Source organism: Mus musculus, chromosome 10 (assembly GCF_000001635.26).
Source record: "Mus musculus strain C57BL/6J chromosome 10, GRCm38.p6 C57BL/6J".
NCBI classification, from domain to species: Eukaryota; Metazoa; Chordata; class Mammalia; order Rodentia; family Muridae; genus Mus; species Mus musculus.
In genome coordinates, this window is record NC_000076.6 from 108,374,502 (window position 1) to 108,391,403 (window position 16,902).

At 45.0% G+C, this 16,902-nt stretch overlaps 1 protein-coding gene across 1 annotated transcript in view; it reads left to right on the plus strand.

The window, feature by feature from the left end:
- The window catches only part of Pawr (PRKC, apoptosis, WT1, regulator), an 82,203-nt gene that overhangs the window by 42,313 nt on the left and 22,988 nt on the right, over positions 1-16,902 (plus strand). Inside the window, exon 3 of the mRNA NM_054056.2 lies at positions 8,229-8,360. Coding sequence (NP_473397.1) covers positions 8,229-8,360 — 132 coding nt within the window. The remainder of the gene's footprint in view (positions 1-8,228; positions 8,361-16,902) is intronic.

Sequence of the window (16,902 nt, forward strand, 5' to 3'; positions counted from 1 at the left end):
AGCACTCAGGAAACAGGGGCAGGCGGATTTCTGAGTTCGAGGCCAGCCTGGTCTACAAAGTGAGTTCCAGGACAGCCAGGGCTACACAGAGAAACCCTGTCTCAAAAAAAAAAAAAAAAAAAGAAGGCTGCAGAGAAAGTTTAATGCTACCTGGCAAGGCTAAACTGATGACTCAGGGTTAAATAATAGACATGCCGTATTGTACTTAGAGAATGTTAGACTGGATATTTCAGTTCCTTTTTCACTTCCCTTAGGATTTGGTTCCTGATAGCGTAGTAGGACACCCAGTTTAGTTCTTTCTGACCTCAGGTTCTCGGATGGCCCTGCAGGCACAGCACTCATCAAAATCCCCACTTCTAGGAGTTCTCCCAAGGGGTCAGTCTCCTAGGCTTCTCTCTCCTCTAGAGTCAGAGGAGTATCCAAAGAAGTGCTAGCTAGAGAGGCAGATGCTCTGTGCTTATGTTCTTGGTCTCAGCATGGTTCAAGGCCTGGGAGAAGATTCAGCAAATGCAGTCCAGCCTTTGCATCTGCTGGAGGGGGGATGAGAGAGAAGAGAGGATTTAGAACCCGTTTTCTTTTCCCGTTATGATAAAAGACTGAAAAAAGCAACTTTGGGAAGCAAGGGTTTATTTGGCCCACAATTTGGCCTTGGCTGGGAAGTCACAGTGGCTGGAGCTTGAGAGAACTGGTCACAATACATCCACCGTCGAGAGCAGAGAACAGTGAATTAATGCATGCGTGCTGGTGCTCAGCTCAGCTCTCTCTGAAACAGTCCCGGATCTCCAGCGTAGGGAATGGTGCCGCCCACAGTGTGCGGGTCTCCCCACTGATGAAAATAACTCCCCAAACCCAACCTAATCTTCAACTCCTTGATTCTAGATTATGTGACGTAGTTTACAATTTGAAACTATCACAGGGACTGCACATGTAAGTGAGCAAGGGGACCTTTCCTCATGGGGACAGGACAACTGTAAAGTATCAGTAGGTTATTTTAATTGTGATATTGTTCCTTCGTTTATTTCACATCACTGACATACCCATTGGGCTGTAGCCTCTCTGGTAAATGTGAGTTTGCTTTCTAAGCCAGTTGTGGTTTGTTTCAAACTAAGTAGGAGCACATATTAGGATGAGTGATTGCTTTGATGGGGTCCCACTTATTTTCAGATGAATATGTGGGGGGACAGCGAGAAGAGAGTTTAAACAAGAATAAGGCTTCTCCAGAGTGAAGGGAGAAAAGCTGAGGAGAGACAGCATAGACACCAAACCAAAGGACAGACACTGTGCTTGCCCACAGAGTCCCCTTCCTGTAACCATTTCCCGAGTAATACTTACCAAATGATGGTGTTCTCTCAAAAATTCTGCCCAGAGGAGTCAGAAGCTGTTTGGATTTGTTTCCAGAAGCACGCCTGTGATTGCAGGCTGATTGCTAAGCTCCCTTGGATTCTGAGCTGTCATTCCTTCTGCCCAAGTATATATACGAATCATCCTGCCAGTGGGTTTTCCAATGTTTTTGAATCCTCAGCAAAACATACGGGCTTGCAGAAACCTCAGCATGCGGTCCTCAGGCTGATGGTTAACCTTCTCTGTCTTCATCCCATGGGCAGTTCTTAGCTCGCTCCCAAAGCGTGCTCACAGTCCCTGTAAGTAGTTTCAAACTGTAAACTACTTCGCACAATCTAGAATCAAGGAGTTGGAATGATGGTGGGCTGATGATGCATCTGTGGCGAGTTGTTTTCATAGTGGGGAGACCCGCACACTGAGGGCAGCACCATTCCCTACGCTGTAGATCCCGGACGGTTTCAGAGTGGAGAAAGCTGAGCTGAGCACCAGTATGCATGCATTAACTCACTCTTCTCTGCTGTTGACTGTGGATGTAATGTGACCAGATTTTTCCCCCAAACATTTTTACCCAAAGTGGCAAGACTAGACTTAACTTAAAGTTCCAGGACTTCCCAAGTCAATTGTAAGCTACAGTTTGACTTAGCTCTTCTAAGGCGTCCACTATATTCAACCAGTGTGGTGGAATGTGGTGCTGCAGGGACCACACTAACTACTTCCACTTTGAGAAGTGTGACCACGGGGAGTGCCCTTTCTGCATGCACGTGCTGTGTGTGAGAGGCTGCAGGTCTGTGTGTCCAGAGAGTCTTTGGTGAAATTGCCTAGGGTAAATACTGAAGTAGGTTCAGAAGGAAATTGCTTTGTCCGGAAGGTTTTGACTTTGTGTTTTGGGGCCCAAGGAAAGACTTAATTAGGCAAACATTTTATATTAAAGTCATTAATTTTTAATGCTAATATCTTGAGAAATACTAAATGAGGGACTATTCATTTATTTCAATTTTTATTTATTAGGTTCTTGTTTCTTTAGGTATTGCTGAGTAGAGACTCAAGGACCCTAAATCAACCTTGGGTCAGTTCTCTACCTTTGGGAACATTAAATTCTTTTTGATTGAGTGGGGTTACAAATCACTAAGGGAGGACTTGTCAGTGTGTAAACACCTGAGCTGGGTCTGTGGCATGCTCTCTACTCTTTGCCCATTGGGAGGGATCTCAAGGCTAGTCCTGGGGACATAATGAGACCTTGTGAGAGAGGGTCAAACTGTTAAAAATTAAGAAATGGAAAAATTATTAAACACTTTTGGGTTCATGTGCAGATACTGTCTGTGTGCATGTGTGGAGGTCAGAAGCCCGGGCTGGGATGGAAGTCTTCTTCTGCCACTCTTCTTATTTTTTGAGACAGCTTTCACGGTTTTTGGCTGAACCTAGAGTTCCTTGATTTTGGTTGGAACGTCCAGAAAGCTCAGAAGAACCTCCAACTCCACACTGTACTCTACACACACACACACACACACACACACACACACACACACACACACACACAGACTCTCTATCTCTCTGTCTGTCTCTCTGTCTGTCTGTCTCTCTCTCACACACACACACACAGTCACACCCCCCGCCCCCCAAGCCCAGAATCGAGGGTACAGATATGCCTGCATACAGGGCTTTTATGTGGGTGCTGGGAACCTGAACTCAGGCTCTTGTGCTTGTACAGTAGGCACCGAATCTGCTGAGTCATCACTCTTAGAGCCGGGTTCTACATTTTACATTGGAAACCATAGGATATGCTTTCATTCAGTGAATTAATATGACGTTCCTGCTCTGTGAAGAACTGGACGTTGGTCTTGTGATTAGCAGAAGAGTAAAGGGGTGATTTCCTGTTGAAATGTGTCGAACACAAGTCTAGAAGTTGAAATACAGGAGCAGGATTGTTGCTAGCATGCTTCTGTGGACATCTGTGTTCTTTGAGTTACAGCACATGGTAGTGTGATGCTGATGGAGTGCTGTGGACCAGTTACACTGAGTGTTCCCTGGGTGCATCATTGTAAGGGTGTCGGGGAGGTAGCTGGTGCTGTTTCCATTTAATAGATGAGAAAAGCCGAAGTGTCAGTTGGCTAGGTGACGTGTCCAGTCTACTAGGACATTCACAATGGCTGTTAAGTGTCTAGATTTCATCATCGGAATAGCCAAAAAAAGGCTGTGTGTACTGGACTGTGTGAGTATGGCACCTTTAGGTCCTTTGCTCTTTGTGGTGGCCCTGAGTCTACTGCTTTGAGAGTGCATCCATCCTTGTAGAAGTCTGATGTCGACTTTCCACTGTGGTTGTTAAAAGCTGTCCGAGATAGACGTGAGGAGTGACTCCTGCAGATGGCATGCTCGCCTCCTGTTTCTTCCTTAGCTGTCTCCTTCCTTATGGCGGCACCTACTTTGCTTCCTTCTCTGCTTGTGTGACTCACATTGAGGAATTTGGGGGTTGGAAAATACCCAGGCTCACTTACCCCCAACCCAGGAAGCACTGAGACAAGTCTGTTAGGTTGGAATGCTTGCCATGGGTACTAATGTGCAGCGTATGAAGTCTGTCACACTGAAGAAAGAGGCTTCACCTAAAATCAGCAGTGTCCTAGAATCACGACTGCATTTAGTAACTTAGAAATGCCAGTGGGGTAGAAGTCAGGTGTTGCTGGAAGACACCGTTAACAAAAGCATGTTCAGATATAATTGCATATTTAATGTCCTGCCTGTCGAGACTTGCTTCTGAGTAACTTGTCTGAACAGTGAAAAGATATGCACTGACCTCCCTCCACATTCCAAAACATAAGAAGGCAGTCGGGCCTGGTAGTGCATGTCTGAGATAACCAGCCCTTGGGAGGCCGAAACAGGAGGCTTGTTAATTTAAGGCTAGCCTGGGCTACAAAGCGAGATCCTGTCTCAAAAATGAGCAGACAATAAACATACAAATAAACAAGCAAGCTTGCTGAAAATATGAATATGAACCATTTCCAAAGGAAAATTGCACTCCTAGCACTAATGTAATTTTAATTAGTAACAAACAGCTCATTAGAAATACTATAAATCAGTGCCATTGAAGTCTTATGGGACGTCTCCCTGTCTCAGACCTTCAGGACTTCTTTGGAAATTCTTCCACATTTTTATTTAATTCATCCTCAGTTTTCCAGGATGTCAACCTTACTCTGTTTCTGTTCATCGCAGAAGGGTCTGTCATGGCAGACCATAGCGACTACTGCTAGAGCCCTCTGCTCTATGTGCCTGGATAGTCTGAGTTAATCAGTTTGGATCAGTCTCAAGAGCTTTCGAACAAGGTGTTTCACCTTTCTTATGTCCCTTGGGTCCCTCTGCTTACATTATGTCCCATCGGTATTGCCAGACCGGTGTCTTCCCTCCCGCAGGTTCCCAACGTTAAAGCTTTCCATGTATGTTAGTGAAGAGTGGGAGCTGTGTTGTTACTGTTTCTGTTCTCAGTCAGGATGTGCTATGAGTCTACCCATGACCCAAACTGTGGTTTCTTAGTTTCAATTCACCGATAGATAACATGTAGAGCTCTAACCCTCTTTTGTAAGCACTGACATGGTCCCCATTTTACAAGGTTATAACCTATCAAGTGTTATCCAGAATTTTCTCTGAATAATTTATACATTCATTGAAAGATACCAAGGCATCCAAATGGGGAAAGTTCATTGGCTAGGAAAGATTTAGCAATGTATAATAAAGAATGGACTGGCAGGAGACTGGAGAGATGGCTCAGTGGTTAAGAGCACTGACTGCTCTTTCGGAGGTCCTCAGAGGCCTCACTTTGTAAACCAAGCTCGCTTTGAACTTACAGAGCTCCACACCTGCCTCTGCCTCCAAGGTGCTGGGTTTAAAGACTTGTGCCACCACACCCTTCTTGAAGATATCATTTGGAATTGATAAATACCCTGGGTGAACTTGAAGTGTGTGGGGCTCTTGTGGGCACCATTGCTCACACAGCCTGCCACCAGTGTTACCCACTCTGGATTGGTCATGGCAAAACAATTTGTCATTATTGAAAACTAGAAACCAGTACATTCCAAGCCCATATAATAAATTTAATTTATGAGTATGATAGCAGAAATTAGGAAGCGTGTGACTGACTAGATCTTTACGTTGGAAACCTTAGCAAAAAACCACAGGAGAGAATGTGTGGGTTAATCACGGTGGGAAGGTAAACTAGAAACAGATCTTACCATACACAGAGATTCCTGTCTTTACATTATATAAAGAGAGCCTCCTAGATGCTCAGAATGTAAATAACAAACAGAGAAGATATTGGCTAAGAAAATGAAGGTGTGTAAAGAGACTCTAAAGCCAATAAAATTGTGAGAGAATTCTACCTTGCTGATTGAGATTCATTGATACAATTACTTCCCTAAAGTGCATAGAGAAAGGTAAAATAGGACTGGTCGCAGTGACAGTGATCGCTGCTGTTATCAGCTAGCCTTGTCTAAGTAAGGTTTATAGAAATTGTTAACATATTTAAGAGCCATCAGAGTTACAGAGATACCCAAAAATGGACAGAGAGAGCTATCTGTGTCGCTTGTAGTCATACACACAGACAGGAGACAAAGTGACTGTAGTCACAGTCTGTGCTGCACAGTGGCCGGGATTTGTGCTGCAAGTGACACAGCCACGGAAGCACAGCGCCGAGCAGGGCTCCCATCGCCAGCTGGAGAGAGCGCTGTGCGAAGGTTTGTCTCTGTTGTTAAAGGTTTTTTATAACTTGGCTGAATGATTTGATAATTAGGGGAAATGCCATCTCGTCTAAAAGCTACCCAACTCAAGTTTATTATTTTTGTTGAAACATGCAATAGAGCTTTCTTCTCATAGACGGTTGTTTCGAGGACTTGCTAGAGTTTCGCTAAGATCTGGTGACAGGACACACTGACCATGGCTGAAGTAGTTGTCACATAGTCATGGGACTTCAAGGGTAGAGAAGGTGGTTTAAATTCAAATGAAACTTTATTTGTGTTTACTTCCTGTGCGTGGCACTTGCACGTGGTGGCGTGCCGAAGTACACAGAGTATCTCTCACAGGTCCTCAGTGTCATTCTGACCTCAAAGCTCGGCTGGCAGCCAGCAAGCCTGCAATGTAAGGTCGTTCTCCTACAGAGATGCCATGCGTGATGGAGTAGGTGCCCAGGCAGTGGGTAAAAAGACAGGAGAACATGAAGAGTTTCAGTGCGGGCTACATTAGGTGCTGTCTCAGTTTGTCTCATCTTGGTGACACGTGATCAAGCATGTACTGGATTCTTCACCTTTGTTTTTGATTTGCTAGCAGGGGTGGGGATGGGGTATGGGTGAGCTTCAGTTATTAGGGGAGGGGTGGCATGAAGGAAAAGATGGCTGAGGTGCTAGGTCTCAGAAGAGAGAAATAAACACAGACAAGAACATATCCACTGTTCTGAGAGCTCGTGGCAACCTGCCCCCACCTCAACATTGGCTCTCGGTCCGTGCACACTTGTGATGTAGGACTCTGATTTAAGGCTCTGAGGCTATGTGATGTATCAGTGCTCAGGGACTATTGCTCTTTAGATCTGGGGAGGAGCCTAGTGGATGCTAACAGAGCCGAAGACCACAGTGAGACTTCTCATTCTTCCCGAGTTTCCTTTCTCTTCTCTTGTCTTCTCTTCTTTTTGTTGTTTGTTTGTTTTTCAAGACATGGTTTCTCTGTGTAGCCTGGCTGGCCTGGAACTTGCTTTGTAGACCAGGCTGGCCTCAAGCTCACAGAGATCCACCTGCCTCTGCTTCCTGAATGCTGGGTTTGCAGGTGTGGGCCAACACTGCCCGGCCCCCTCCCTGAATCTCTTCCTCCTGCTCCCTAGCCTCATCTGTGCATCGAAGGGTTGACATTGCTTCAGGGTTTCTTCTGTTGACAGTGGTTTTTTCTTTACCTAGGATTTATGTTTTATTTTCTGAACTCACATGATGGGTTTTGTTATCTAGTCTTTCCGTTTTCATCCCCTGCTCCTGTTCATTTGGACTTCATTGCTATTCCTGAGCTCCCTCCCCACCCCTTCCCAAATTTCCATCCTGGATTGATGTTCCCAGTTCTTCAACAGGTTTCTTGGAGATCAGAGTGTCTGCCTTTTCCAGTCCTCTCCTCACGACCTGTGGGGATGAAATTTTACCCCACTTCCAGGCTAACCTAGCAGAACCCACTGGTCTCCATGGTTAGCGTCAGGACCCGTTCACACTCACCGCTGTTACAGTAGCACAGAATCGGCTCAATCATACCTGTGTGAGCATTCTGCTGCTTAACCAGCTCTGCCACCTCAGCCTGCCTGCTCCTTCCGTTTGTCCATCTGGTCTGTTGGCTGACTCTTCTTCATCTAGACAGACACCTTTCCAAGTCTCTCACAGTCCACCTCACCCTTGACAAGCTCACCGCGCCCTCCTCCTCACCCTGTTTTCTCTCCACACCACACAGTGCCCTTCATGGTTTGCCCGGTGAGTTGTTCTGATCTTGCAAGTCGATCCTGGTGTCTTCCCTACCATCGTGGGTTTTTGGTCGTGTCTTTGTGGGCAACACCTACAGAGATGACTTTTTGGATCTCCAGAGAACCTAATGAGGTCAGCGTATGGGGTAGATGTGTTGCTCTGAGGGGCTCATAGCCAGTGCCCTAATAGCAGAATAGATAGGGATTTGTTTTGGTTTTGTTTCCTTGTGGCAGGTGTGGAGATAGATAATTACCGCTGTTGAGTCAGCTCTTTAGCAACCCTCCAGTAAGAGTCTTCGGTATGCTGTTCTCACCCTGTGAGATTCACCTTTGTCCAGAAGGTTAGCAGATGTGTTTTTATATGGTCAAAGCGTTCTGTTGCTTACACGGGTAATGAGACCAATACTGTTCTTTCTCTCAGTGCTTAGATGAGTACGAAGATGATGAAGCAGGACAGAAGGAACGGAAGCGAGAGGATGCCATCACCCAGCAAAACACCATCCAGAATGAAGCTGCGACCCTCCCAGATCCAGGCACATCCTACCTGCCCCAGGTGAGCGTTCAAAGTGACCAGAAGGCCCAGGCTATTTAAATTGCTCCTGATCCTCTTTCTGGTCTCCTTTTGGGAGCAGCAGGCAGGCTCAATCATTTCCTGAGGGTTTAACCACTGATCGCCTGCCGTCTAAATCCTTACTGACTTGATCATTGTTTGGTTCTTCATCCCTAAGGAAAGACTATTGACTGACTGACTGACTGACTGACTGACTGACTGGCTGGCTGGCTGGCTGAGTTTAGGTAACATCACTTGTAAAAATAACCAAGAAAAATGGTAACTTTCTTGTTACTAAAAAGTAAGAATTAAGTGGTTGAGCTGAGTGTCCCGTTCTGTCCTAGGCCGACTTTTGGATCACAACTGCACAGAGAGTTGACCTGCTTTCTCCAGCCAGCGGTTGAGAGCCTTATACACAGTGCAGTGCTGTGAACAGTGACGTGTTGAGAGTTCCCAGAAACACTTGCATTTCTGCGTAGTTTAAAATATTTTGGAATGATGGAGAGGTGGCTCCGTGGTCAAGAGCACTGGCTGCTCTTCCAGAGGACCTAGGCTCAATTCTCAGCAACCACGTGGCAGCTCACAACTGTCTGTACCCCCCAGTTCTAGGGGATCTGACAGCCTCACACTGACATACATGCAGGCAAAACACAAAACCACGTAAAATGAAAATGTCATAAAGTATAAATACTTTCTGAAAAGGACTTCTGGAAGTAAATCCTAATTCAGTTTTAATTGCTCACTTTGACTCATGAAGCAAATCATTCCATAGAATATGTTTTGCGTGCTTCTGAGGAGAGAATCCATTGTCCTGATGTGTCTCCTATCTCTGGAACCAGTTATGTTAAGTGTGTTTTGAAATATTAGTGGCATAATTTGTCCCAGTCTTGATATTTTTGTGATGTTTGTAAGTTAGCCTGCCTACCCTTCTGCTCCCCTGCTTTGCCTACCCTCCCCCGTCCTCCCTCTCCGTCCTCTCTCCCCAGCCCCTCTATTTTTCTCACCACACTTGTGTGTTCCTGCCCAGGCCAGAAGACATATAACTCACCTCAGATGCCATTCCTCAGATAGTGTCCACTTCCGTCTGAGACGGGTCTTTTCAGTGTCCTGGTATTTGTCAAGTAGATTTCGCTGGTTGGTGTCAGCCTCAGGGACCCGCTTGTCTCTGCCTCCCTAGAACTGAGATTATAAACGTGGACCACCACACCCAGGTTTTTCAGTTTTGAGAACAGGGTCTTGCTGTGTAGCCTAGGCTGGCCTTAAACCCCCATGTTGCCATATACCTCCAGGTTGGCCTCAAAGTTGTGATCGTCCTGTCTCTGCCCTTCAGTGCTGTCATCACAGACTGTATCCCAAGATCACCATGTCCTTTCAGAGTGCCAGTCTCCCTTTCCCTTCGCTTCCCTCCCCTCCTTCCCCCTCCCCTCCATTCCCGTGTAGCAAGGATGACCTTGTACCTCCGCTCCTCCTTCTTCTGACAGCTGAGCACGAGATCTGCCGGGGCACAGCACCGTGCCCGGCTCTTGCTGCGCTGGTAAATGAACCTAGGCCTTTGGGCTTGGTAGGCAGACATTCTACCAATTGAGCCACATCTCCAGCCCCTAGACTTGATTTTCTACATTAATTTTTTTATTACATGACTTTATAAGGCATTTCAGAGGACTGTGCACAGTCTTAACTGACAAAAAGATTAAATACATACTATCTTAGAGCTTTATTGCTCTGAAGGGACACCATGGCCCCAGCAACTCTTATAAAGGCAGACATTTAATTGGGGCTGGTTTACAGCTTCAGAGGTTCAGTCCATTATCATCTTGGCAGAAACCATGGTGGTGTGCAGGCAGACATGGTGCTGAAGATGGAGCTCAGAGTTCTACATCTTGATCCTAAGGCCACAGAAGGAGTCTGTGCCATACTGACTGTAGCTTGAGCATAGGAGACTCAACACAGTCTCCCCACAGAAACACACTTCCTCCAGCAAGGCCACACCGACTTCCATAAGTCCACACCTCCTAATAGTGCCACAAAACCTGTGGGCCAAGCACTCACAAATGAGTCTATGGGAGCCATTCCTATACAGACCACCACACATGCCTATTTGCTCTGCTGCACCATTACAAAGACATTTGATGGAGGGAGGGAAGGAGGGAGGGAGACTATTTTGGGGTGGCTAGGAAACACAAGTGCAAACATCTCTCTTTCCAAAGGCTCAAGTTACTGACACAGAGATTCATAGAGTGATGGGGTTCATCTCCCACCCACCCACTCCCAGTCCTCCAAGTCGCTGTTACTGTGAGTGCTGACCATCGTGGCTCTGTGGAAAATAGAGCCCTGTTATAGTACTAAGAACCCGGGTGCTCTCAACTGTTTGTGGCTGGTCATAATCTAAGGTACCTCTGTACTTTGTGTTGAATCAAATCGAAATTAAACCTGATCCGCTTTCAGTGATGACTTCCCAAAGTGTGGGGAGGTTTAACTCACTGGTGTGTGTGATGGAGGAAATGCACCATTTTAATTGAAAGTCTAGACCTGGTTTTGTCCTTGCACTTCTACTGTGGCCAATTAAAGCGGAAGGCATACTAATGTAACCTCAGACGGTGTCTCTAGACGGACGTTGATTTCTTTCTGTAGGAAAAGGCTCTGTCTGCTGCAGTCTGGTTATTTCCAGTGTGTACACACTAACGTGGACTTCAGGCTGAGCTGGCCCTCAAAGAGCTCACTGCCCTGACACATCTGTCTTCATTTAGCTATTCTGAGCTCTTCCCAGGCAGGCTCTTTGTTTCTTCAATTTCTGTCTGTCTGTTTGTTTTGTTAGTAATTGGGATTAAAGGTTGGTCGCTTGCTGGTGACCTTGGCTTCAAACATATTTTGCCAGGCTGATCGCTTAGCATGAGAGTGAAGCTAAGTCCTCTCCAGGGGCCTTCCTAATCACCTCATCGGAGGTGCCAGTGGGAACTGGAAATGCTCTGTCCCCATAGTTGACATCTCTCTGAGCTACAGTCTTAATGTGCTGTCCCTGTTACTCCTAAAGGATAGTCACACTCCAACAGCTCCAGGAGTGATGTGGGGGAGGAAGGAGCGAGAAGGGAACAGAGTCTTAGCATCTTCGGTTGTTTTATTTTAATACGCAGAGTGAGGCCGCATCTTAGCATCACCTACAGATCTGAGCCACTCAGGGAAATAGGTCTTTTGAAACAAAGACTGACACTGCAGTCTGGGTTTGGCTTGGCAGTGTGCGTGGCTTTGTGAGTGGATAGAGTATTTTACTTCTACTTTAATTTTTTTTTTATGTAATTCATATGATGGTAATAGAAAATGAAGATTCAAACGCTTTCTTATTTGTAGATAATGGCTTCAGAGAGCTTTTAAACGTGGTCATGCTTGCCTTTTAAGTAAACATTTTCTGATTAAATTTAGAAAATCATAGAACATGAAAAAGCTGTAAGATGTGGTTGATAAATTCCTTTATGGTCTGCTGTTTTCTATGAACTCTTAGATCTTACTCTTTTAATTTTTGAAGGTGTGTGATCACGTGGTCCAAAATTGAAGCAATCAGTATTTCTTTTCTACATGTAGCTTCAGAACTAACCTACAAATGAAAGCTGTCTCTGTCTGTCTATTCATCCATCCATCTATACCTACATACACACACACACACACACACACACACACACACATACATACATCAGCCTCTTTTTGGATATGAAATGTTCTTCAAAAACAGGCGTGCATGCTTAGAGGCTTGTTCCCACAGCAGCGATGAGTTGTGACTCTGATGTCTGTGTCTCTAATTGTCCTGTTGGTGGATACATGATTTAATGGCATTAGTGAGATATAGTTTCTAGTCCGTGTCTTCAACTACTTTAAAGTAAGCAGCTACGTTCTCTTCCCATGATGCTCTGCTTCACCACAGGCCTACAGCAATGGAGCCGGCTTACCAGGGGCCCACACTTTCACAGTGCTATGAGTTTAAGTGCTGCCTCTGGAGTTGTCAGGTATTTGTCACATTAATGAAAGACCACTTGACACCATTGTGCCTGTAGTCAACCAGGGCTGTTTGTATCACACTTTTTCAACTGATACCATAGACAGACTTCTGCAACAGTCCACAAGGGACATCTGTATTATTTTTCACATATGCAGAATATTCCGATTTTGATTACTCTAAGGTTGTTTATCTTTTATTTTTTTCTGTTAAAAACAATACAGTATTGGAAAACCACCTTGAAATGATAAAACCCTTGCACTGGAATAGCTCAGTGTGTGTTTGGATTTTTTTTTTTTTTTTTTTTGGACACAGGGTTTCTCTGTGTAGCCCTGGCTGTCTTGTGTCCTGGGACTCACTCTGTAGGCTAGTCTGGCCTGGAACTCAGAGATCCACTTGCCTCTGCCTCCCAAGTGCTGGGATTAAAGGTGTGGGCCAGCACTACCTAGTTTGTGTTTGGAGTTTTCATATTTCTGAAATAAAATAACCTTTGTAGTGTGACCCCCCCCTTTTTTTGATATTCAAAACTTTCAAGTCAAATGTGGTTGCATATGTTGGTAGTCTCAGCACACTGGAGATTCAGGGCCAGGCTCTATACAGATGAAGTTAGAAGTCAGCCTAGGAGGCACTGGCCCCTGCCTGAAAGCAAGCAAACGATACAACAAACCTATTTTCAGTAGCAGAGAATTTTCTTTCTAAACATTTAATTAACACAAATTAGCCATTAGTGCTAATCATCACTGGTTAAAATCTTTTACTCTCGTAAGTAACAGTAATGACAACTCTGTGTGTGTGTGTGTGTGTGTGTGTGTGTGTATATATATATATATATATATACACACATATATATATATATGTATGTATGTATTAGATTTATTTATTCATTATATGTAAGTACACTGTAGCTGTTTTCAGAAACTTGAGAAGAGAGAGTCAGATCTCATTATGGATGGTTGTGAGCCATCATGTGGTTGCTGGGATTTGAACTCAGTACCTTTGGAAGAGCAGTCAATGCTCTTAACCACTAAGCCATCTCTCCAGCCCAACAACTGTATATCTTAAACCATTTGTTTTGAATTCTTTTCTTTGAGTAGATTCACAGAGAAAAGCTTTTGGATTGAAAACACACACAGCATTTCCAAGATTGAAGTAACCTGCTGCATGCCACCTAAGTCACTTGCAGGATTTACCTGTTTGTCCTCAGTGTCATCTCCTGAGTGGTCATTAGTAATTTTTACTCCCAAACAGTCGCAGCTCAACTGAAAGTCACAAGGACAGAAAACGATCCACTTCCACTGCTGTTTCTGGAATACTTTGCTGTTTTCTAAGAACAAGGTCCGCTGAAAGACCACTTCCCTCACATTCAGACCTCATTAAAGTTATTCCGGTTGCCCCAGTTGGGTGTCCCAAGGCAGAGCAGAGAAATCTAATTCAGAATTGCATCCTGCTGTCATTGCCTGGGACTCTTTCTCAGTCTGAAAGCACTCTGTAGCCTTCCCCGACCTTTCCTAGTCCTAACGCCCTATTGGAAGGCTTTAAAGACTGCAGATGAACTGAGGACAGGACCAGCATTTTGGGTTGTGCCCTCTTTACTTATAGGAAGCTCAAGTGTATAAAATAGCCAAGGAAGTCTTGACTAAAACTGCTGGTAGCAAGTAGGGTTGAACTTGATCCTGGCTTTGGAAGTCCCAGGGACTATGTAACTAGATCCTTTGAAAACCCCAGGTCTCTTACACAACAGATTTCAAGTCTACTTTTCCTGACGTAATCTTCCCTGCAAGGGTATAGTGTACGATGCTTCAGGGAGGGGGAAGACCTGTGCAGAGCTGCAACAATGTTGGCAAAGCACAAACTGTTTCGTGTAAGTTTAAATAAAACTCTTGCTTTGTTGGAACGGAGAATGGTCAGTAAGGAAATCTCGTGACCATAGTCCTCACAAGCCGAGGGGTTGATGTCCTCCGGTGTGTAAGCAGATGGAAATCAATGAATAAGATCAGAGAAATACAAGCCTAGGAAGGTTAGTTCACGCATAGAGGGCACTTGTCAAGTTTAACAGTCACTGGTAGTCACTAACGGAGGTCCCTCATTATAAAGTTAGTAGAGCCTTTGCTTGGGAATCTTTTATGGTCTTGGCAATGACATTTCTAGCTAGGAATTCAAAGGAAGGGGTTTATATTTTATTTATGTAGAGTTCCAGTCTTACGTGGAGGAACCGTGAACATGCCCCCCACCTCCACCCCTGCCTTATAAAAGAATCGTGTTGTGCTTTCATGGGTAGCTAGAGTTTGCAAATCTGTTCTTTCCTGCTCCCCCCACCCCCACCCCAGGAGATAAGCATGTTTTTATAAATAGAGAGTCTGTTAATTACTGCATAAAAGCAAAGACTGGCCTTCATTTTAGATGATGCCTTTTTAATAACAGGGGGATGAGGAGTGTCTTAGACATTTGTTGGCCAAGGTTTTGCTGTTTTCTCTGCATAAACAGCAGCTGACAGCAAAGCAAGGGACATTGACTTCACATTAGCCACACCACAGGGGACATCTGCAGAAGCCGCTCTGAGTTCTGTTCCTGGGGTCAGGCCCACCCAGATACTACAAGATCATGACACCTGGTGAAAACCCCTAGTAACTTCCTAAGAGCTTGGGGTTTTTGTTTGTTTGTTTTGTTTTGTTTTGTTTTGTTTTTTTATCGTTTTAGTTGGTTTTATTTCTCTTTCTTGGATCATCAGACTGCTAGGAAAGTGACTTCTCTAGATTTGGGGGGCAGGGACCAGCTTTCCAGAAGCTCATATTTTACTTAAGAAACATGGCCTCCCCCAACTCCTATGCCATCAAGAAGAAAGATGAAGTGGAGCGTGCGTGGGGCCAAGTCTAACCAATGATTTCCCAGCTGCTGTCTAACAAACTGCCTGCCCTGTGGGACAGTTCCATCAAAAAGGGGAGGGGGGAGCAAAAAGGAGAAGAAACAAAGAAAGAAAGAAAAAAAGAAATAAGCAGTAAAAAAAAAAAAAAATGAGACAGTGAGATAAGCCTTTGATGGTTTACACGGTTTTAGTGAGAATTTATTGGGAATAGTTAGTGCCTATGGGAGAAGTTGATAAAGATTTTATATCCCACCAACTCTACATTGCAAGCCTGCTGTGTGCATTGCTCTGCCCTCTTCTGTCCTGTAATCCCACAATACAATGGGCGTTGCTGCAGATTCCTGTTAGGGCACTGCAAGAAACCTGAGCCTGGAGTCTCAGCTGCCCAGTGGCATGTGTGCTTGGGAGGTTGGGAGGTGGCTTAGCTCTTCCTCCTGAGGGTGGGCTGGACTGTTGCCCAGGTCGCTATGTCGTTAGTCGCTGTCAGTCTTCAGTATTTGCTGTAGAACTGGCTGTCTTATAAAGTGAGCTCATTAATTCATTTTAACTGAACCTGAGATTCTTGAATTATATAATCTCCCTTAGACTTAACACTGTTATCAGCTTTAAAAGGGCCCATCACTTAAGTTTGATGTATTTGCAGCCCAGACTTCTCAGAGTCACTGCCTGCTTATTTGCACAGTCGTTATCCACCCTAACAGTTAACGCTCAGAAATCTCTCTCCTTTTTTTATTTTTGTAGCATAGGGTCATTGCAGAATGTACTTTTCTCATGTCTCATTTTTAGCTATAGTCTTTAAAAATTGTTAATCTCTCTGTGTGGGTTGTGCATTTTAGGTTTTTTTTAAAATTTTTTATTTTATTTATGTGTGTGTATGTGTGTGTGCATTTAAGTGCCAACAGAGGCCAGACAAGGGTGTCCACTCTCCAGGAACTGCGACTATGTGGATGGTTGTGAGCTGCCATTTGGGGGATGCGATTTGGACTCCAGACACACAGAAGCAGCCAGTGCTCTGACCTGAGCTACCTCTCCGGCTCAGTTAGTTTGGTTTTTTGAGGCAGGGTCTCTCCATGTCTTCTTGCCTGGTTTCAAGCTCACAGAGATCCTCCTGACTCGGTCTTCTGATGCTGGGGTTACAGGTGTACATCACCAGCCAATCCCTTGTGGGGAAGGGGTTGAGTTTTATTGTTGTTGTTGTTGTTTGCTGTTCTGTTTTGTTTTAATATGAACATAATAAAAGACAGGGAGAGAGTGTTAAGCCTACAGTGATTGTCAGGCTGGAGAGGGGCCTAAGAAGCTGACTGAGTGCCTGCCTAACATTCTCCAGAGCCTGGGATCCATGCTCTATGGGAACCAGGGCATGTATGGTGATGCACATAAATAATCCTGACACTCAGAGGTGGACACGGAAAGACCAGTTGATCAGGGCCCTGCGAGTGCAAGGTCCCTAGCTGATTCCAAGCCTTGTAGTTGTGAAACTCTTAACTGAGGGAGGGAGGGAGGGGAAGGGGAAGGGGAAGGGGAAGGAAGGAATGCAATGTGTTTTTTAAATGTTTTTCTAGACTGGGCAGTGGTGATGCACGCCTTTAATCCCAGCCCTTGGGAGGCAGAGGCAGGTGGATTTCTGAGTTCGAGGCCAGCCTGATCTACAGAGTGAGTTCCAGGACAGCCAGGGCTACACAGAGAAACCCTGTCTC